Source organism: Dromiciops gliroides, chromosome 3 (assembly GCF_019393635.1).
Source record: "Dromiciops gliroides isolate mDroGli1 chromosome 3, mDroGli1.pri, whole genome shotgun sequence".
NCBI classification, from domain to species: domain Eukaryota; kingdom Metazoa; phylum Chordata; class Mammalia; order Microbiotheria; family Microbiotheriidae; genus Dromiciops; species Dromiciops gliroides.
In genome coordinates this window covers 628101564-628124181 of record NC_057863.1, presented here as the reverse complement: position 1 = coordinate 628124181, position 22618 = coordinate 628101564, and the positions used below count along the sequence as shown (strand labels likewise).

Here is a 22618-nt window from a genome sequence, read left to right as displayed (position 1 = left end):
AACTACCTATGATGTGAGTGTAGAAATGACAAAGTTTGGCAACCAATTGAATATATAGGGTAAGACTGAGGAAGGTGATATTATGAACCCAAGAGAATAGAAAGATGGTGGTGCCTTTGACAGAAATAGGGAATTCTGGAAGAGGGGAGGATGTAAGAGGGAAAACAGTGAATTCAGTTTTGAACACGTTGGGTCTGAGATATCCCCAGAACATTCCTGTTTGAAATGTCCAATAGGCAATTGATGAAATAGAACTGAAGCTCAGAGAAGAGTCTAGAGCTGGGTATATGGATTGGGGATTACTGATAGAGATTATAGTTAAAGCCAGTAATGTGATTACTGAGAGAACAGAGAGAACAGAGGAGAGAACCTAGGAAAGAAGCTTGGGGAATTAGACCCCCAGACCCCTAGAATCTCAGAGCTAGAGGAGCCCTCAGAGGCCATTGAGTACAATCCCAATGTGACCAGGAATACTCTCTATCACAGAGATTCTTCACTTTATGAGTGGCATAGACCCCTCCCATGCCCCACCCATGCCTGGTGAAGTCTGGTGGAGCCTATGGACCCCTCCTCAGAAGCATCTTTGTTGCCTACATTCATAATTGAGGCAAATGCCAGTTAATTAGAGGTCAGTGAAATTAAAGATGCAATTGTTTTCCCATGCAAATTCATGGAACCCCTGAAATTTATCCACAGACCCTTTGGGAGAGTGTGGTCCATGAACCCCAGGTTAAGAGCTCATGCTCTATTACCTTCCCAACAAGTGGCCTTCCAATCTCAGGCTATTGTCTCTAGTTGGGCTGCTACGGTTTCTAGAATTGGAAAATTTGAGGTAATTATTTGAGGTAATAATGATAAGTGACATTACCAAAGTGCTTTAAGGTTGGCAAAGATATAGAGAGATGTGAGCTCATTTGACCCCATAACAACCCTATGTGTTAGGTACTTGACCATTCAAATTATCCCAGTGATCTTGGATCTGATCCACGTGGGTATTTTCTGCACTGATGCAGGTTGCAATCCATCCTCTGGGACGCTTGTCCTTGTCCCCCCTCATGTCGGCTACAGGGAGTCTGCCCAGCATGCTGGAGGTAGGTATTATAGGTATTAAAATACTACAGGGTAAATGACTTCACCTCCCTGGGCCTCAGTTTCCCCATCTGTAAAATGATGACTAATGGACTCTGAAGGCCCATCTGGCTCTCAGTCTAGAATCCTATGAGTCTCTTTTGAGGAAGAGGAGAAACCAGAGACTCAGATTGGTTAATCAACGTGCCTATGGTCACACAGCCGATCAGCCTCAAAGGCTTATCATTTCTCTTTTTCTGACTACTCCATCACTCTTTATTTCAGATCACTCTGCCCCCTAGGCAATGACAACTAGACTACAACTAAGACCTAAAGCAATTAGCCCCTTGTTCAGAGCTGGGTTGGGGGAGGGAGTAGAGAGAAGCCCTCACTGTGCTTCTCTTCCGCTCCTCCTCCCCCAGCAAGGTCACTGGCCCTGCCCTCCATGGTGGAGGATTCCTGGTCACTGAAAAGAGCAATAGCCCTGACATCCAAGGGCTGGATCCCAAGCCCACCTGGGCTGCCACCTCCTAGTCTTGGATCAAGTCCCTTCACTTATCAGTTTTCCCTATCAGCTCATCTCTGAGACTCCATCATGCCATAAACCAACAATCTTTGCATTTGCTTTTTCATTTAGAGGTTTCCCCCTAAATCTGTCTCTACCTTGAAATCCCAAAGTGAGGGGCTAAAGGGGACAGCTCCCCAGCTTCCCAGGAGCTTGTGAGAGCCAAAGAGCCAATGCCTTCTAGAACCCTCAGGGCATTGGGTGGTGGCTAAGCTCAGTTCAATGGAGTATACACTCTCTTTGGAGCCTTTATTTCCAGGGTCTGAAAATAGCTATGTAGCCCTTTGTCTCTTCAGAGAGAAGGAGAGAGGAGAGGAAAGAAATGGAAAAAAGGGAGACAGAGACAGGGAGGTAGAGAAAGAGATCAAAAGAAGGAGAGACAGAGACAGGAAAATAAAGAGATCCAAAGACGAAGACAGAGAGATATCAAAAGGAGGAGACAGAGGGGCAGCTAGGTGGCACAGTGGATAAAGCACCAGCCCTGGATTCAGGAGGACCTGAGTTCAAATCTGGCCTCAGACACTTGACACTTACTAACTATGTGACCCTGGGCAACGCATTTAACCCTCATAGCCCTGCAAAAAAAAGGAGGAGACTGAGAGACAGAGACAGAGAGAGACAAAAAGAGAGAGAGAGTGACAGACAGAGAGAGTAACAGAGAGAGAGAGAGACAAACAGTAAGACAGAGACAGGAAGACAGGGAGAGACAAAGAGAAAGAGAGTGACAGAGACAGTAAGAAAGGAAGACAGAGACAGAGACAAAGAGAAAGAGAATGACAGAGACAGGAAGACAGAGAGACAGAAACAAAGAGAAAGAGAGTGACAGTGACAGAGAGGGACAGGGACAGTAAGGGGGGGAAGACAAAGAGAGACAGACAGAGAAAAAGAATGACAAAGACAGGAAGACAGAGAGACAAATAGAAAAATGAAAGAGAGAGAGAGAGAGCAGGTCCATATCCCCCAGTTCTTTAACAGTTTATTAAGTGAAAGTGACTTCTTCAGTTGCTAAAAGAGAGCCCTATATAAGTCAGGCACTGGTGACAGCCTGAGTCTTTCTCTTCTCTGGTCCTTGACACCCTAAAGAAAACCCCAGTACAAAAACTAGACAGCCCAAAATAAGGAAAGCATTTTAGCAGTGAGAAGTGCCCTAAAGCAGGTGGGAAAGTCCTCTGTTGCTGAAGGTCATTGAGCAGAAGCTCCTTCGAGGACCCTTCTAAGCACTCGGTCTGGGACTCTAAGGCTTATGGAAAAAACCAGCAGATTCTCTGTGCCCTGAAACTTCTTTCTTCCACTCAGACATAGAGAGATAAAGAGATGGTGGCCAATGTTAAGTACCATGGAGCAGCCAGAGTAATAATCATAGCCAATATTTATACAACACCTAAAATGTGTCACGCTCTGTGCAATTAGTATCTCATTTGATCCTCACAACAACCCTGGGAGGTAGGTGCTATTATGACCCCCATTTTACAGATAAGGAGATCAAGGTAAACAAGTGCCTGTGGTCAGATTTGAACTCAGGTCTTCCTGTTTCCAGCCTCAGGGATCTATCCACTGCACCACCTAGCTTGCTTTCCAGAGACCTTAACTCTTAGTTAGAAAATATGGAATTCCGGACATATAAGACACACCTGATGAACAGGGCAAACAAGGAGCTTCCCTCTGCCCAGTACCTTGGCTTAAAATGTGCCTGGTGTGGGATGGGTGCCCTTGATATTTGCTGAATGGCATTTACAGTGACTGGAGTCTACTCTGGCATTGTGTCCCTAGGCCTCCTCCCAAGACAATAGGAAATCTCCTTTCTAACCAGGAAGACAGAATCCCCATCTCCTCTAATCGACTGTCCATACAACACCCTTCTCCTGGGCATGAGAAACCTCAGTTCTCTTAAAACATGGTGTAGTACTTGGAGTTGGAAAGACCTGGTTTCAAATTCTGTCCCTGATACATAAAACCCATGTGACTCTGGACTTCTTAGGATCCCAGGCAGTTTTCAAACTCTATACCAGTGAAATCACAGGTCAGTCCCACCACCCCCCACCCCCCCTTTAAAAATGAGCTGACAACACAGATCACAGGATCTCATCATTTGGAAGGGATCTCTGAGACCACCAAGTCCACTCAGCACCTGAGCGAGAATCTCCTCTTCAACGCCCCCAAGGAAATGTCATCTAGCCACTGTTTGAAGACTTCCAGGGATGGGGAGCTCACCACCTCCAAAGGCAGCCCAGTCCACTTCGGGATGACTGTAATTGTTAGGAGGTGGTGTTACAGCAGGGTTTTAAAGGACAGGGAAGAATTCAATAGGCTAAAAGGGGTGGGGAGGGCAGTCCTAGCATTCAGAGACATAGAAGAAAGGACACAGAGTCCATGAATCAGCAACTGTAGAGAGCAGGGAGCTTTGTTCCAGAGCCCAGCTGAAGGAAAGCTCCAGACCCTCCCAGGTCCTAAATTATCCCACTCCCAGCCGCCAGCTGGGGACCTCTTTATCTCTGCAGTTCCTCTTTTGGTGACCATCTCTACGCAGATGCTTCCCAGATCTGTAAATCCAGCCCTAGTCTCTCCCCTGAGCTCCAGTATCATATCACCAGCTGCCTCCAGGCTCTTCTGAACTGGATAACCCATGGGAATCTCAAACTCATTGTCTTGCCAAACTTCCTGATCACTGGAAGCCATCCTCACTCTGAGAGTCATCCCCTCCTCCTTGCCCTTTAACCATCTGCCAAACGTTGTCATTTCCATCTCTACACTATCTCTAGTGCTCCTCCCCTTCTCTCCACTCAGACACTGGCAGATTCAGGCCTCTCATGGAATATTGTGCTATCTTCCTGTCTGGCCTCCCTGCCTCCAATCTCAGATTTCCTCAAATGCACATCTGATCATACGCCTCCTCCCTGCCCTGCTCAGTAAATTCCAGTGACACTTTACTGCCTCCAAGACCAAATAAAATCCCTTGTTTGATTTGTAAACCTCTTCATAGCCTGGCCCCTTCCTACCTTTCCAGTCATCTTACACATTCATTATTCCCCCACTCCCATTCTTCTGTGCAGTCATCCTGGCCTCCTCACCATTTCCCACACATTTCTTCACACCTGGGCCTGGAACCAACTGCTTCCTCACCACCACCTCTTGGGATGGAATTCCTGGGGTTATTTCAAGGTTCAGCTCAAGGGCTGCCTTCTACATGAAGCTTCTCCTGGTTCCTCTCTCCCTCCCCCTGAAATTTTTAGTGCCCTTCCTTCCAAAAATATTATGTGGTCTCACTGTGAGCCCTGGTTCCAATTCATTGCAAGCAGCTCCCCCCTCATGGCTACCCCCATCCCTCAAAGAGCATCTGCCTCGGGGCAGCTAGGTGGCACAGTGAATAGAGCACTGGCCCTGGAGTCAGGAGGACCTGAGTTCAGATCTGGCCTCAGACACTTAACACTTACTAGCTGTGTGACCCTGGGCAAGTCACTTAACCCCAATTGCCTCACCAAAAAAAAAGAGCATCTGCCTATCATCTGAGCAACCAGAAATCCTGCATTTGTCTGGTAACAAGGAAGAGCAATTACTATTATTACTAATAACAACAATAATAGCGAACGTTGAAATAGCACCTACTATGTGCCAGGCATTGTGCAAAGTGCTCTACAGTTATCACATTTGATCCTCAAAACAACCCTAAAAATGCTGGGGTTTAGGAGGTAGGTGCTATTATTACCACCATTTTACAGATAAGGGAACTAAGGCAAATAGGTGGAGTGATTTGGCTGGGGTCACACAGATAGTCAGTGTGAGAGGCCAGATCTGTACTCAAGGCTTCCCAATTCCATGCCTGGCGCTCTATCACTGCCCACCCAGCTATTCTAGATGGAGCAGCAGGAAGACTTCTCTCAAAGGAAGTCCAACCCCAGTCTTGCCAATGGTGGCTCTTTCCACTTGGGAGCCTTCAGATCCCCAGGAGTCCCTTGGAGTATGAAGCTATATTCAAGTCAACAAGTGCTTACTCCTGTCTCGTGTAAAAGACACAAAGACATTTTTAACGAAAATAAGTCCTGCCCTCAAGGAGCTTACAGTCTACTCACTCAATCAATCAATGAGTAAGCAATGATTAAATGCCTTGTTAAATGACTTAAATGGGCTTGTTGGGGAGAGGGAAAACAGCATGGATTCAGAGAAATGAATATAAATTACAGAGAAATGAACCACAAAGTAATGCATATCTATGAATAATAATTTAAGTCCATCTTCTAACATATACTGGCCCTGTGACCCTGCGAGGTTCAGAGGGGAGGCTCTAAGATTAAGGAGGACTTAGCAGGAACTTAATAAATGCCTACTCACTCACTCACTGGGAAGGATTTCTTGCTGAAGTTGGGATCTTAGCTGGGACCTGAAAAAAGTCAGGAGACAGAGATCAGAGAGAGGGCACTGCAGGCATGGGGGGCAGCCAGAGAAAATGCCTGGGGTCAGGAGATGGAGGATCCTATGTGAAGAACAACAAGGAGGCCAACATCCCTACATCACCGAGTACAGTTATTCCTTCCACGTCATGCTTTCCCCCGTTGTGATTTGGGCAGGCATAAGAAATTAAATGGAAATTTGGGGAGTTTTGCAGAAGCCTCAGGTGACATATGAAAGCTAGCAGATGACACAGAGTTGGGGGCAGCTAGGTGGTACAGTGGATAAAGCACCGGCCCTGGATTCAGGAGGACCTAAGTTCAAATCCAGCCTCAGACACTTGATGTGTGCTAGCTGTGTGACCCTGGGCCCATATCAGCCCTTATTGACACACACACACACACACACAAAAGCCTATGACCAAATACTTAGCCCAAATTTTACAATAAGGTACTGTACCCCATAAAAGAAAAAGAAAAAAGTCAGACTTCTTCTCTGGTACAAAGGGAAGGCAAAAAAATATGGAAAGGATAACTATACCTGGTGGGAAGTAAGGTGTTAAGACAGCTAGGTTGCACCATCGATAGAGTGTGGGCCTGGAGTCAGGCAGCTCTGAGTTCAAATCTACCCTCAAATACTTCCTAGCTGTGTGACCCTGGGCAAGTCACTTAACCTTGTTTGCCTCAGTTTCCTCATCTGTAGCATGAGCTGGAGAAGGAAATGGCAAACCACTCCTGTATCTTTACCAAGAAAACCCCAAATGAGGTCACAGAGTCAGACATGATTGAGCATCAAATGTTCTATTGTATTTTTATTTATTTGGTTAAATATTTCCCAATTACATTTTAATCTGGTTCAGGCTGTACTCTGGACTGTTGTGTGTTGGATATCTCTGCCTCACACCAACAAAATTCCAGGTTCAGACAACAAAAATTACAGATAGGGAAGCTGAGGCTCAGGATGGTTGTGTGACCTGTGTGTATGTGGCATCACAGCTGGTGAGTTTCAGAGGCAGGATTCAAACCCATGTCTCCAGACTCTGCCTCCAGTACACTTTTCACAAGACAGTGTTGCCCAGCTCCCAGGAACAAGGAACGAGAACAATGGGCCCTACCTACCCTTGGCTCCCAGAGGCATCTTCTCTTCCCACCTTCCCCCACTGTCCTCCATCAAGGTGGAATTGGGTCTTGGCTTGTCTCCCTGGCCTGAGAATGGTGTTTTAGCCCTGGGGAGAGAGGCCTCCTGGCACGTCTCCATCCCTCTCAGGGTACCCAAGCCAGCGGCTGCCAATCAGGGAGCTGAGATTTACGGGGCGTCGTCCTTATCAATGGTCCAAAGGCACTTCTCCCGTACTAGCACCAGCTCTCTCTGGGTTGAAGTGAAAATGATTGGCAGGTTCCCCTGTCATTCAGGAGGTGTTTTGTTTTGTTTTGTTTTTAAACTGGGAATTCCCTCTCATCTTCCTCTATTTTTTCTTTCTTTCTGGGTTGTGCCCTTAAATTTAATCAAATGTACTTTTAAACCAGTTGTACTTGGTAGCTCTTAATGCAGGGTGGAGGGACAGGGGAGGGGGTGGGGGATGGGGAGAACTGGTGCGTGTGTTTATTAACCTTCCTTTCATAAGGCACTTTTTTCCCTATAGAAATCTCCTTTCCCGCTGATTCATTATGTGTCGGGAAGCAGAGCGTGACATGTTAAAAGCCGTCTTGATAGTATTTGATATTCAGTACTAACAGCTCACCAACTCATAGGAGAGGTGGGGTTTTTTTCCTTTTAAAGGGGGATGGAGACAATCTGCATATTGGATGTGCCAGGAAGTAGGCAATTTGCATTAAGCATCCAGAAATTCTCTGCTTGCAATCTGTCACCCTTCACTGGGTTTTCATTTTATAACCTTCACAACATAAGGAGGAGAACAAGCAGCCGAATGAACACAATCAGAGCGGACCCCTGGATGGCAACTGGAGAAGTAAACTTGTCCGGCTAGGAAGAGTGAAGGATGGGGGAGGCTCCTTCCTGCCAGAGACCGACAGCCAGAGCAGGCTCCTGGAAGGATCCTAGAGAGGTCCCCCCCACATACACACACAACCTACCACCAACACACCCATCACTGGCTCAAGCATGATCAACTCAACGGCCAATTAGGAGGATATTCCTCTCAAAAATGAGTTAGAAATAGCAGGAGATGAGGCTGATGGTAGAAGAGAGCAGGGAGAAATGGGGTAGGAACCCTCCAGGCATACAGACTGCAAGCAGAGCTTTCTGATGTAACAGTAGTTCGGGTTAAAGAACTTGAACAGGACAGAAAATTCCCTGTTAAGAGGAAGCTGTGAGGGGCAGCTAGGTGGCAAAGTGGATAAAGCACCAGTCCTGGATTAACAGATAGACCTGGGTTCAAATCTGACTTCAGACACTTGACACTTACTAGCTGTGTGACCCTGGGCAAGTCACTTAACCCCCACTGCCCCACCAAAAAAAAGAGGAATCTGTGAGCACGACTTCGTGTTATGCTGTGAAGATGGCATAATTCTCCAAAGGGTCGCCCTAGTTTAATTCAGGCTTAAGAAAAAAAGCCCTGGATTGAGACTTAGATCCCCACATAGTTGTGTGGAAAGAGTATAGTCTTTGGAGTCTGAAGAAGCCGAGTTCAGTTCAAATCTTGGCTTTGCCAAGTCACAGAATCAAAGAATATCAGAGTGTCAAGGTACCATAAAGATCAACCCATAGTGACCAACCCATAACCTCTGGGCCTCCAGATCTTCATCTATAAAATGAAGGTTGGACTAGGTGACCTCTAACATCCCCCAGCTCTAAAGCTGTGGTCCTGTGGATGCTCTGCCAAAACCCAGCTGGAACACAGTTTTCTCATCTGTAAAATGATAGGGTTGGAGGAGATTCCCAAGCCCGGGGAAGGGTGAACTAACAAAAGATAAAATGTAAACCTTGCTGGCTGAAGGACCTTCCCAGAACAAGAGTGGTCTGGTGAACTTGCCCATCAAAGTTATTCCCCACCTCATCTCCCCTAATCTCTGGTTACCCAGAGCAGACTGAGCAGCTTAGACAGTCTCCTAAAGGAACAAGTCTTCTCAACTGGAGGCAGTCTGCAAAGCCAGCCTTGAGAGAGAGCACAGGACTTTCTAGATAACTCCATTTCCCATCAGCAGCTCTGCTTGGTGGCTCCATGGAACATCATGCCTCCCCCAGGACAAGCTGAGGACCTGAAATTTCATCCCATGCCAACTGAATGGATTTTTGCTATCTTCACCTTCTCAGTTCCCTCAGTTGCCTCCCTCCTGGGATTGGAGGGATGAAGGAATAAACTCCCAAGCCTTCCCTGAGAGAGGGCTCAGAATTTTCTGAACTTTTCAGACCACTCTTTCATTTTCATCAGCAGCTCTGCTCGGTTTGACTCCAGAGAACATTATATAGCCTGATAGCACTCCCTGCCCCCTGCCCCCCCCTTCAGTTTCCTTTTTGTGTTGCATTTCGCTCATTAGATTGTAAGCTCTTTGAGGGCAGAGGTTGTCTTTCTTTTTCTTATTTTTATTCCCAGTGCTTAGCATGATGCCTGACACTAAATAGGCATTTAATAAATATTTATTAAATTGAATTGAGGGCATCTGTGGCTCAAAATTCCCACATGCCATCAGTCACAGCTTAGTACTCAAGGGAAGGTCCTGGTCTGCACCCCATGATGGATGGAAACACAATGGCCACAGAAGCTGACTATTTACAGGCATCATCCTGTCGACATCAGACAAAGCAAAGTGACTGGACACCTAAAGACGCAAAGGGACACAGGAATAACTTCAGGGGATGCAGGCTGGGTGCACACATAAGGCACACAAGGCAGTGGGAATCCCACAGAAGCACAAGATGCCAGAGCCAGAAGAGAACATAGAATGTTGAGCTGGGAACAACCAGGAAATGTGGCACACTGGAACTGGAAAGTGAAGTCAACAGGCATTTATTAAGCGCCGACAACATGCCAGCCACTGTGCTGAACACTAGATAAATGATACAAACCAAAAATAGCTCTTGAGGAGCCCCCCCATCTTCTGGGGGAGACAGTATGCAAACAATCATGATATATTTAGGATAAATCGAAGATGATCACAGAGGGATGGCATTGGTTTTAAGGGAGATAAAGAGGTAAGGCTTTGACTGAGACTTAAAGGAAGGCAGGGGAAAGAGAGGAGGAGGGGGAGTACCCCAGGCACAGAAATGAAGGGTTTTGTGAGAAGGAGAGCAAAGAGGCCACGCTCACTGCATTTCAGGATATATAGAGGACAGAGAGATAGATGTAAGAAAAGTGTGAAGACAGGAGGACTGGATTATTAAGGGCTTTGAATGCCAGAAGATTTTATAGTTGATCCTAAAAGTAATAGGGAGCTACTGGAAGTTTTTTGAGTAGAGAGATGACATCGTCAGATCTGTCCTTTAGGAGGCTGGCCCAGAGTAAGGTGTAGCCTGAGGCAGGAATGCCCACAGAAGGTCATTGCCACAAGCCAGGCACAAGGTGACAGGGGCCTGTGCCAAGGGGATGGCAGTGTCAGAGGAGAGAAGGTGTAGGTGAGAGATCTAGCAAAGGTAGAGAGTGAGAGTGATGCATCAGGGACATCTAGGTTATGAGTCTAGGGGATTAGGAGAATGGTGGGGCCTTCAACAGTAATAGGGAAATTTGGAAAGGAGTAGGGTTTGAGAGGAGAAATAACGAGCTCAATTTTGGATCTGGAGAGTCTAAGATAGACCAAAGAATTTTAAAATTGGAAAGTGTTTGAATATAGACTATCCATTGAGAGAGGCTTTGGGACATAGAAGATCACCTAGCAGGATAAGTTACCAGACACTGAGGTACTCTCTTGGGCTAAACTGCCAAGCATTCAAACTCTACTGCAGAGGGCACAACTCCAATGGTCTGGCCACATTGTTCAATTGTCTAAAGGACTATTTTGTGAAGAATTCACACAAGGCAAAGCTCTCACGTGGAGATCAGAAGTGATACAAGGACACTCTCAAGGTCTCTCTGAAGAACTTTGGAATCGATTGTGAGACATGGGAGACAGTGGCACAGGACCACCCAGCATGGCGTCCCCTCATCAGAGAAGGTGCTGTGCTCAGTGAGCAAGGTAGAACTGCAGCAGTTCAAAAGAAATTCGAGACGAGCCATCTCCACTCCAAATGTTCTTGTGGATTATTGGTACCTGTTCTGTAGGAGGGCCTTCTGAGTTCCTATTGGCCTGGTCAGCCACAGTCAAACACACTGGATCTTGGCCCTGACATTGATGCCATTTTGGTCATCTTCAGCATGAAGGATGAACCCCCAAGGACACAGAATGTCAGAGCAGGCAAGAATGACAAAGGTGGGTGGAGCCTTGAAACATCTATGTTAGGACCTCATTGTATGGTGAAGAAAGGGAAAACCAGAAAAGCAAAATGACCTATCCACAGCCACAAAGATTCATGTCTGGAGTGATGGCCCACTATTTCTTTCCCCAGTAACAACCTCAACACCTACTTATTAAGCACCTACTGTATCCAGAGTATTGTGTTAAAGGCTAGAGGAGATACAAATGAAGTATCACAGAGTCCCCAACCCTCCTAGAGCTTACAGTTCACTAGAAGGATGAGATACCAGCACAGGAAGTGATCTCTAAGCATAGGGACTAAGAGATCTAATCTAGTCTGATGGGATGAAGGCTCTGAGGGCCAAGTTTCCCTAAGACCCTAAGTCAGGATTCAGCAGCCATACCTTCCCAGTCACCTTTACTGGACTGAGAAATTCCATTAACAATGAAAAATAGCAAAGAGGAGGGAAAATGAGAGCAACAAAAATAGAGAAAAGGAGAAATGGGGAGAGGAGGGGGAAGGGGGGAGAGAAACAGAGAGAAGAGTGTGTATGTATGTATGTGTCTGTGTGTGAAAGAGAAAGAGAGATAGAGGGAAAGACACCATAGAGGGAGAGAAAGAGACAAGAAAGCAGGGCATTTGGTGGGGCAGCAGCAGCTGCCCCAGATAGTACCCAGCAGGCCTGCTGGGTCACAGGTCCCCATCACACTGGAGCCAGCTGACAGGGTGAGGTAGCTGGATGTACCCATTCAGATAATGTGTCTGTCTTTCCCTCCTTCCTATCCCCCCGTCATGCCATTCTCTTCACCCACAGATCTGGCCACCTGAAAAGAATGATGGCTGCCTTCTGGGTGGGGACCCCTGGGGTGGCCTCTGATGGGACACATCTTCTCTCTCCACAGTCCATGGCATCAAGTGGACGTGCAGCAATGGGAACAGCAGCTCTGGTTTCTCAGTGGAACAGCTGGTGCAGCAGATTCTCGACAGTCACCAGACCAAGCCCCAGCCTCGGACACACAACTGCCTCTGCACTGGCAACTTGGGTGAGTTGGCCCCGGGGGGCAGTGGCGGGCTGGAGGGGGGGGCATGCAAGAGAAGGAGGGCACCAGTCACAGGGTCTGACCCATAGACTGGGTGAGCACCTGGTCCCCCACCTCTGCCTTCCTGACAAGAGCATTCTCACTTCTCTCTGTGTGGCATTGATTTCCAATTAGGGGAGAAGGGATTAGTGATCACACCACACAGCAGGTGCTCCGTGGAGACAAGTCAGAGAAAAAGCAGAGGCCATTATCCATCTCCAGCCTGACAAAGGCTCCTAGGGGGTGGGGGGGGCAGCGGACAGCAGTCCGAAGGAGGCCCTGCTCAGCTCATTCGAAATGTTCTCTTAGAAGTGGGAAGGGGTAGGGACAGTGGGAGGAAGGATAAAAGAAGTTCAGTTTGCCCAGACCGAAATCTACTCTGACACACACACAAATCAGCAAGAGGCCCGACCTCCATCCCCAGGGTTTCTTAGAGTGAACTCAGGGCCCCCCACTCCACTGGGCTGGTAAGCCCAACCTCCCCTTCAACCTCCTTTGGCTTCAAAGATCCAAGTTCCCCTTGACTTGTTACGGAATGTGTCTGCTTTCCTAATCATCATGTTTGCTCCCTGGGATGAGATTGCCCCACTCCCTTCAGTTCCTTAATTAGATATTATCATTAAAGGGTCATGTCTCTTCTCTATTAAGTCTTGGTGAATTTAAGATTCTCAACGGGGAATAATTGTGAGGGAATTATGGGAGAATTTTCCCTTTTATCAAAAACAATGGCCTCTATCTGATGGATAAAAAAATACTGATGGAATTGAAATGAGAGGAGGAGTTACCCTGGCTTGCTGAGTATAAAAGCTCTTAGAGAAAGATTTATAAAGGAAAGTTGATAAGATTAGAAAGGCTGGACTTCCCCCATCCTCCTCCCCACCCCTACCTTTGTTTGCTTGTAAGCTTCTAGGATGGGCAGGATTTTAACAAGTAAAGATGGCGGATGGGCATTCCAGACCAAAACCATCAGGAGTGAAGGTATAGAGGTGAGAATGTGGAGGCTATGTTTAGGGAACAGTGAGAAGTTCATATTGGTAGTAAAGGGTCATACGTGAAGGAAATAAAGAGCACAAAGGTAGACTGAGGCCAAATCCTAGAATGCTAAACTGAGGACTTTGCCTGAATTAAATTATTGTCCTCTAATAAAACCTCAACTCCAAAGACAGATACCCATTCCCACCAGCTCACCAATCTGAACTAAACAGTTATGGTTTGGGTTTGAGGTTTGGGGTTTTTTTCCCCCTTGATGACATATGGAATTCCACATTGTAGAATAGACCTGAGTTTTTTGAGTGTTAGTCCTGGGGGTTTGGGCCAAGCAAACAAGTCAAGCGTTGCTCGATAATCACTGCCCAGCACAGACCCAACTCTAACTCTTCCTTGTGTGTGTGTGCACACATGTGTGTGTGCGTGTGCATGTGTGTGTGCGCATGTGTGCGTGTTCGTGTGCGTGTATGTCTTGTGCTTCTCTTGGCCACAGGAGCAGGTAGCAGTGTGCATCACAAGTGTAACAGTGCCAAACATCGCATCATATCGCCAAAGGTCGAACCACGGACAGGTGGGTACAGCACTCACTCAGAGGTACAAAATAATGATGTCTCCGAAGGCAAGAATGAGCACAGTCATGGCAAGGCCTCCAGCCGCGAGAAGAGGAACGGCAAAGTGGCGAAGCCCGTTCTGCTGCATCAGAACAGCACCGAGGTGTCCTCCACCAATCAGGTGGAGGTCCCCGACACCACGCAGAATTCTCCTGTGTCCATCAGCAGTGGATTGAACAGTGACCCAGATATGGCCGACAGTCCCGTGGTCACAGGGGTCTCCAGTATGGCGGTAGCCTCTGTGATGGGGAGCTTGTCCCAGAGCGCCACCGTCTTCATGTCAGAGGTCACCAACGAGGCTGTGTACACCATGTCCCCCACAGCTGGCCCCAACCAACACCTTCTCTCCTCCGACGGCACCACCCAGGGCCTCGTCCTGGCAGTGAGCTCTGACGGTCACAAGTTCGCCTTCCCTGCCACGGGGAGCGCGGAGGGTTTGTCGATGCTGCCCACTAATGTGTCTGAAGAGCTGGTGCTTTCCACCACCCTTGATGGTGGCCGGAAGATCCCAGAAACCACCATGAACTTTGACCCAGACTGTTTCCTCAACAACCCCAAACAGGGACAGACCTACGGGGGTGGGGGACTGAAAGCAGAGATCGGCACCAATATGAGGCAGTCGCCCACAGCTGAGAGGGTCAGCTTTAGTTTCAGCGCAGCCCTCACCAAGGAGATCAAGACCGAGGACACATCCTTTGAGCAGCAGATGTCCAAAGAAGCGTATTCCTCCTCTAGCACATCTAACTCCCTCACCCTGTCAGCTGGCTCCAGCCTCCTCCCGTCCGGCGGGGGGCTCAGTCCGAGCACCACCTTGGAGCAAATGGACTTCAGCGCTATAGACTCCAACAAGGACTATGCTTCTAGTTTCAGCCAGACTGTGCACAGCCCCCACGTCCACCAGACCCCTTCCCCTAGCTTCTTTCTGCAGGATGCCAGCAAACCTCTCCCCCTAGAACAGAGCACCCACACTAGTCTCAACGATTCGAGTAGCTCTTTTGTGCCGTTAGGGATGGCGACCGTGAAGACGGAGGCCCCTCCGACCCCCTCCAATTGCAACGGTCCTGTAGAGACCCGGATCGAGTCCACATCCTCCCTCCAGCTCATGCAGTTCCAGGCCAACTTCCAGACCATCGCAGCCGAGACAGAAGTTCCCATGGAGACCTCTCAGGCCGCCGAAGGGGGCGAGAACCTGCTCAAGACTGGGGAGCTGCAGAGCTGCAGTTCGGAACACTACATGCAGCCTGAGACCAACGGCGGCATCAGGAACGGCGGCAGCATCCCCATCCTGCAAGGGAACATGGTCCAGGGGCTCTATCCCGTGGCCCACCACAGCCTCCATAACTCTTCGAACATGGAACTGAGCCTGGACCACTTCGATATCTCCTTTAGCAACCAGTTCTCCGATCTGATCAACGACTTTATCTCCGTGGAAGGTGGGAGCAATACCATTTACGGACACCAGCTCGTGGCAGGGGACAGCGCGGGGCTCTCGCAGGCCGAAGATGGCAACCGGGCCTCCTTCGGCCAGGCGGAAATGTGCATCCCCTGCTGCAGCCCCCAGCAGGGCGGTATGCAGCTGAGCGGCGCCGAGAGCGGGGCCGGCGCCATGGCCTACATGCATGTGGCCGAGGTGGTCTCTGCGGCCACCGCAGCCCAAAGCACCCTGGGATTGCTGCAGCAGAGTGGGCGAGTCTTCATGGTGACCGACTACTCCCCAGAGTGGTCTTACCCAGAGGTAAGCTGCTGGCGCTCCCCTCCCAACCAGCGCCACCAGCGGGGCCATCTCTCATTGCACACACGAGGGCATCGAGATCATTTGCATGTAATTAATTGCCTTCTCTTGATTATGAAGATCTATATCTGAGGAAGGTATAGATCCAAAAGTGCTTCTGTCTCTCCCAAGCGGTGCTTCTCAAAATGGTACTGCAGACCACCCTGCCTTCGCGATCCTGGTTGGCTAATACCTGCACATACATCCTCATCAGAATCAAAGGTCAGAAGGGTTTGGCTGGACGAGATACCAATCAGGGCTAACCTAACTAATAATAAGAGCATTTATATAGTACTCTAAGGTTTCTAAGTGTTTTGTGTATGTTATCTCATTTCATCCTCACAACAATCCAAGGAGGAAGGTGCGATTATCAGCTCCGTTTTACAGGTGAGGAAACTAAGGTAGACAGTGGTTAGGTGACTTGTCCAGGGTCACACCATGCATAAGTAGTCGAGACTACATTTGAATTCAGATAGTCTTGTTTTCAGGTCCAGACTTATTATCCACTGGGCCATCTAGGATTTAAACTCAGATCTTCCTAATTCAGACCAAATCATTTCAATTCAACATTTATTAAAGTAACATAAACCAACAAGAATTAATTAACCACCTCCAGTGTACAAGGCCCTGTGCTGGGTGTTGGGGATACAATGACAAAAAGGAAATATGCCTGGCCTCCAAGCAGCTTGCATTGGTGTTCACAGAGGATGCCCCAGAGAATTCTACACACTTAAAAGGATCCCCAGACATCACTGATGGTGTCTAGGTCCTTCATTTGACAGAAGAGAGAATGGGCCCAAAGAAAGGAAATGACTTGCCCAAAGTCACACTGACAGAGCCTTAGTTTCCTGAAACTGAGATCAGTTCTTTTTGCCCAAGACCACGCTTCTGGCCTTGAAAGAAAAGAACTTAGACAGCCTGGAATAATAGAGGTTGTGCCAGGCTTGGAATCAGAAAGATCTGGGTTCAAATTCTCCCTCGGACCCTTATTAGCTGTGTGACCATGGGCAAAGTACTTCATGTCTTATGCCTCAGACAACTCCATACAATTTTATCTACTAAGTGCTTTGACCAAAGACTAGTTTTAATCAGCATTAATGGAATGAATTCCCAAACTGTGAGTTTCCTCATGCTGAAGTAACTTGGCACAGTGGAAATAGCATTGACTGTGGACTTAGAGGACCAGGGTTCAAATCTTGCCTATGACCTTGGAGAAGTCACTTGACTTCCTGGCCCTCAGTTTCCCCTCTGAGGTCCCTTCAGCTCTAGATCTCTTTCATGGCCTGGGTTCAGATCTCACCCCTTTCCCTTACTTCCTGTCTAATGTTAGACAGGAGGGAAGCACCTGCCCAAATGGGCGCAGCATGTATGTTTCTAAGGCATGATTTGAGCTCAGGTTTTTGTGAATGAGTGCAATGTTCTAAGACCCTGGGGAAGGCTGTGTCCCCTTTTCAGGCCTCTGTTTTCTCTGTAGAATGAGGAGGCTGGACTCTGACCTCCAACATGTCCTCCTGCTCTAAATGATCTCCCTACCTTGAGAAGCTTGCGATTCCTTGCCATTCCAGGTCAGGATCATGCCAAGCAGCTGACCCAAGTCCCAGCCCTGGAGGCGGAGTGGGTCATCTCTGTGCACTAGCTGGGAGCTGCGGGAAAGCAGGCCGGCAAGCCAGTGCTGGACAAGCAAGAGGTCACCAAGAGGTTCAAGTCTTTCACTGCTGTGAGGGAGAATCACAAAGGCACTAGCCTGCTGGGGACAAGGCACCTGATAGGCCTGGGGAAGATGGGCAGAGGGTGAGAAATCAAGTGGCTGAGGGTAAGGGAGACAGAGCTGTGAGTCTCCTGGCCCCCTAGGTAAGTAAAACAAAAGGTCCCACATGAAGACAGACCATGGTACCCCACAAGGCTCCATCTAGAGAGGGAACAAGGCGAGGCCAGCCTAGGAAGGTCCTCATCTGGCATGCAGTTGCTTAAGGAGGTGGGATAGCATTTTAATTTCTTATTTTGGTACACCATTCATACTAATGAGGCATGGTGGCATAGTGGGTAGACAACCACCCTTGGAGTCAAGGAATACTAGGTATAGGCCCACCTCTGACTGGCAAAATGACCCTACACAGTGCCCCCAGACTGTAGGACTCCCAAGTTACAAAGCAGGGGCCCATCAGCTTCAATGGAGACTTCCTCACCAGATGTTCTTTATATCAATTGAATTATAAGCCAATGCAAATCCAACATGGGATACCTGCTTTAATAACTACTTTCGATAACCTTTCAGTCAATCAACAAACATTGAAGTGCCTATTACATTAGGAAGCAGATAGTCCCTGCTGTTAAAGAGCTTACAACAGAATGGGGGAGACAGCATGGCAACAAATAGATACAAAGCAAGCTATGTACAGGGGGAGTGGGAAAGGAAATAATTAACAGAGAGGAGGCATTAGAATTGGGAAGGGCTGGGAAAGGCTTCCAGCAAGAGATGGCATTTCAGTTGGGACTTAAAAGGGAGCCAGGGAGGTCAGTAGGCAAAGATGAAGGGGAAGAACATTGCAGACACATGGTACAGCCAGAGAAAATGCCTGAAGGAGAAATGGAGGCTCTTGTTTCTGGCACATCCAGAAGGCCAGTGACACCACATCAAAGAGTATGCGTCTGGGAGTGAGATGTGAGAAGCCTGGAAAGGTAGGAGGGGCCCAGGGTATGAAGGGCATTGAATGCCCAGTAGAGCATTTGTATTTGATCCTGGAGGCGATAGGAAGAAGCCACTGGAGTTTATTGAATAAGAAGATGACACAGTCAGACCTGCACTTTAGGAAAATCACTTTGGTGGCTGAATAGAAGGTGTGTTGGAGTGGGGAGAGACTTGGGGCAGGCAGACGCGCCAGCAGCTAGTGCAGCAGCACAGGTGTGAGGGGATGAGGGTCTGCACCAGAGTGGGAGCCAGGTCCGAGGAGAGATGTTACACGAGATGTTCTGAAGGTGGAATTGACAGACCTCAGCAACATCTTGGATATGGGTGGTGGTGAGGATGAAAGATAGTGAGGAATCCAGGATGACTCCTAGGCTGCAAGCCTGAGGAACTCCTCTACAGTAATAGGGAAGTTTGTCCAGAGTTTTTTGGGGGGAAAGAGAATGTTTCTTTTTGGCTATATTGAATTTAAGGAGTCTACTGGGCATCCAGTTTGAGATGTCTGAAAAGCAGTTAGAGGTGAGAGACTAGAGGTCAGCAGAGAGGTAGATCTGAGAACCACCAGCATAGAAATCATAATTAAATCCATGGGAGCTGATGATATCAAGTGAAGTAGTATAGAGGGAGAAGAGAAAGGGCTCAGAAAAGAATCCTGAGGGACACTTATAGTTTGAGGGCATGATCTGGGGGAGGATCATGCAAAGGAGACAGTGAAGGAATGGTCAGAGAGGTAGGAGGAGAACCAGGAGAGAGGGGTGTCCAGAAAAATTAGAGAGAGTGTCAAAGGCTGAAGAGGTCAAGGAGAATGAGGACTGAGCAAAGCTGTGGATTTGGCAACTAGATCACTAGAGAGAGCAGTTTAAGCAGAATGGTAAATCCAGAAGCTGAATTATAAGGGGTTAAGAAGAGAGTAGGGAGGGGCAGCTAGGTGGCACAGTGGATAAAGCACCAGCCCTGGATTCAGGAGGACCTGAGTTCAAATTCAGCTTCAGACACTTGACACTTACTAGCTGTGTGACCCTGGGCAAGTCACTTAACCCCCATTGCCCTGCAAAAAAAGAAGAAGAAGAAGAGAGTAGGGGGGCAGCTAGGTGGCACAGTGGATAGAGCATCAGCCCTGGATTCAGGAGGACCTGAGTTCAAATCCGACCTCAGCCCCTTGACACTAGCTGTGTGACCCTGGGCAAGTCATTTAATGCCACTTGCCTCACCAAAAAAAAAGAAGAAGAAGAGAGTGGGAAGAAAAAAGTTAAGGTCTCTAAATGTTGGTGCCTTGGCCCAGAACAGCATTTTCTCCATTAAGAGGTGTCTTTAGGTCATTCATTACTTAGGTTAAACCAGACTTCTTAACTTTTTCCATTCATGACCCCTTTTTGCCTGAGAAATTCTTACTCGACCATGGGTATATAGGTGTATAAAATAGGTACACATAACCTTTTACTGTTGCCAAATTTTTTGCAAACCCCACATTCAGTTATGTGACCCCACATGGGATTGTGACCCACAGTTTAAGAAGCTAGGGATTAAAGGGCATAGTATCTCAGAAGCTGACCCTTGACTTTGGATATCTTTGGAGAGAGCTTACTGAGAATGTATCGCTAGACAAAGAGGCAACAAGAATAGGCCCCCTTCGTGTCCCCTCACCTTTCAGCCTCACTTTCCCACTGTTTCCTCCCTTCTCAGCCAGCCTCAGGTACCCACGAGTACCTTTCCTGATCCCCTAAGCCATACTGGGTTGTCTCAGAAAAAAAGTCAAATCTAGATCTTGCCACAAGAGGGCAGCACAGGAACGAGGAAAATGAGAAATTGACAATCAAAATCTAGGCTTGGCCTTGAGATGATGAAGTTAAGCCTGGAATGTCTGGACTTTCAGAGGTTTCCAGTTATGGGGGGGGGGGAGCAAAGAGAAGGGGAGGAGAAACACGAAATCTTCTTAAATGTCACTTTAGTTTAACAAAATAAGCTTATGCCACAAATCATTTCTAGGAGATGCTGAGGTGTGTGATGTGAAATCCCGGGAGAGGCAGAAGGAATTAAGAGTCAGATGCCATGTATTCTAACTGCAATTTAGGGTCTAGTAAACTACTGGTATCTATATGATACCCCGAGCCTCAATTTCTTATATGTAAAAGAAAGGAGTTAGACTAAATGACTTAAGATTCCCTCCAGAGATTTAGGGATCACTAACTCTATCAGGGAACTGCTGCCTTCTTGGAGTTTCTACAGGGCTCTGCTGGGCTTTTCCCCTAGAGGAAAGCTCAGTCCTGACCTGCCAGTCATAGGTCCCAGAATTAGACCTGGCCCTAGGGAAGCCACTAGCTTTGATCTCTCTCTCTCAGACATGGGGGTGGAGTCTGTTGCCCTGTTCTGTTGAGCTGCCTAGGCTCCCAGAAGTGGAGCAGATCACTTCTGCCATAGCATTCTGAGTCCCCCAGATTAGGGGATCCCCAAATCTGCTTCCTGCTGGCATGGATTCACAGGAATAGTCATGGGTGGGTAGGGCCAAGCCTTTCCTCCCCTGTCTATCCCCTACCCATCTACTTGAGGTGGGTCCCCTCTGACCAGTGCCCATATTTCCCCACCCAGTTGGGGTGACACTGTTCAGCAGCATGGTGCGGTCTGGCATTTTGACATCCTGTCTCTCCTGACAACTTTGCCTTAAAAGCCCCTCGTGGCTGCCTTCATTCCCACTGGCTCCCTTACCTCTTCCCTCCCTTGTCCTTCTTTTATCTCTGCTTTCATCGATTAGTGGATTCACCACTTTTTCAAGAATGGAAAGAACACAGACCTGGGAATCGTGAAACCCGGGCCTTTATCTCAGCCACCACCAACATCATCCATCTCTGTCTCTGCCTCTTAGTACTGGGGTGGCTTTAGACAAGTGGCACTTTTCCGGGCTCCCGTTTCCTCGTCTATAAAACAGCCAGGCCCAGGCTCATACGAATGCATGGCACATTTAAATATCCAGCAGCTGAAATTTCAGATGGATGCTCTCGCATCCCCTGCCCCTCCCCCACCCGCCGCCGCCTGCTCCCTTTCATCCTTTCCGTCTTTTGTTATCACAAGGGCACGCGGGCGAATCTCCCGCAGAGCAGTCTACAGTTCGGGGCGGTGGGCTCATCACCAATGGATGCAGTCCAGCCGAGCCACCGTCACCATGGAAACGTTCACCTGGATGGGCGGAGTCTGAACTGTCCTGCTGGTGGGGGGGAAGGGAGAGCTCCACGGGAAAGGTGCCAACTTTCTCTCCGGAATTGTCGTGGTGGCTGACGCCCTTCAGTCCCGGCTTGGCAACAGCGAGTGTTGGGTAGTGGTTGTTTTTGTTCTCGGAGAAAACGGTTCAGGGCTTCGTGAGGGCATAAATCATCACTCCTCCACCCCCGCCCTGTTCCCTTTTGCTCACCACCTCCTTTTTCCTGCCTTTGTCTCCACTCTTAACGTTCCAGGGAACCCCTGCCCCTCTCCTAGGACCGTAAGAAGATAGATTTGGAGTTGTGAGGACCATAAAGGCCATCTGGCTCAACTCATGGGGCAGCTAGGGGGCGCCATAGAGCACTCCTCTTCCTGAGTTCAAATTCAGACTCGGACACCGACGAGCTGTGTGACCCTGGGCGAGTCACTTAGCCCCATTTTCCTCAGTTTTCTCATCTGTCAAATGAACTGGAGAAGGAAATGGCCAACTACTCCAGTATCTCTGCCAAGAAAACCCCAAATTGGGTCGCCAAGAGGCGGACGGGACTCCACAAAAACAAAGTTCAACTCGCTCATTTTAAACATGAGGGAGGGAAAGTGAGTTTCCCCGGGTCACATGGCCAGCTAGTGTCTCTGGGGAAGACTGCCTCTTATACATTCTGTAACCATTTCTCTGACCAGACTTCAGGGAGCCCTCATGCAACAGGAACAACAGTTATCTTGCAGAAATGGAGAGAGCCCTGGATCCAGGCTCAGGAGAACGGGATAGATAGCGTGGGATAGTAGACACTGATCTTCGGTGTAATATCCTTCAACGTGGAAGGCAATGTGGTACAATGGAAAGAGAAGTGGTACAGAAGGCCTAGGTTCAGATCTCACCTCTGGTACTTTATACCTATGAGACCTTGAGGAAAGCGCCTCACCTCC

General features: G+C 48.2%; 1 protein-coding gene across 13 annotated transcripts in view; it reads left to right on the top strand.

Annotated features, from left to right (window-relative positions):
- CAMTA1 (calmodulin binding transcription activator 1) overlaps positions 1 to 22618 on the top strand; it is a 1311517-nt gene that overhangs the window by 1157200 nt on the left and 131699 nt on the right. For 11 of the 13 annotated variants that reach the window (XM_043992683.1, XM_043992678.1, XM_043992679.1 and 8 more), the window contains 3 exons: positions 1014 to 1091; positions 12268 to 12408; positions 13925 to 15777. In XM_043992683.1, the coding sequence (XP_043848618.1) occupies positions 1014 to 1091; positions 12268 to 12408; positions 13925 to 15777 (2072 nt within the window). The remainder of the gene's footprint in view (positions 1 to 1013; positions 1092 to 12267; positions 12409 to 13924; positions 15778 to 22618) is intronic. The other 2 variants (XM_043992682.1, XM_043992681.1) reach the window with 1 other exon arrangement.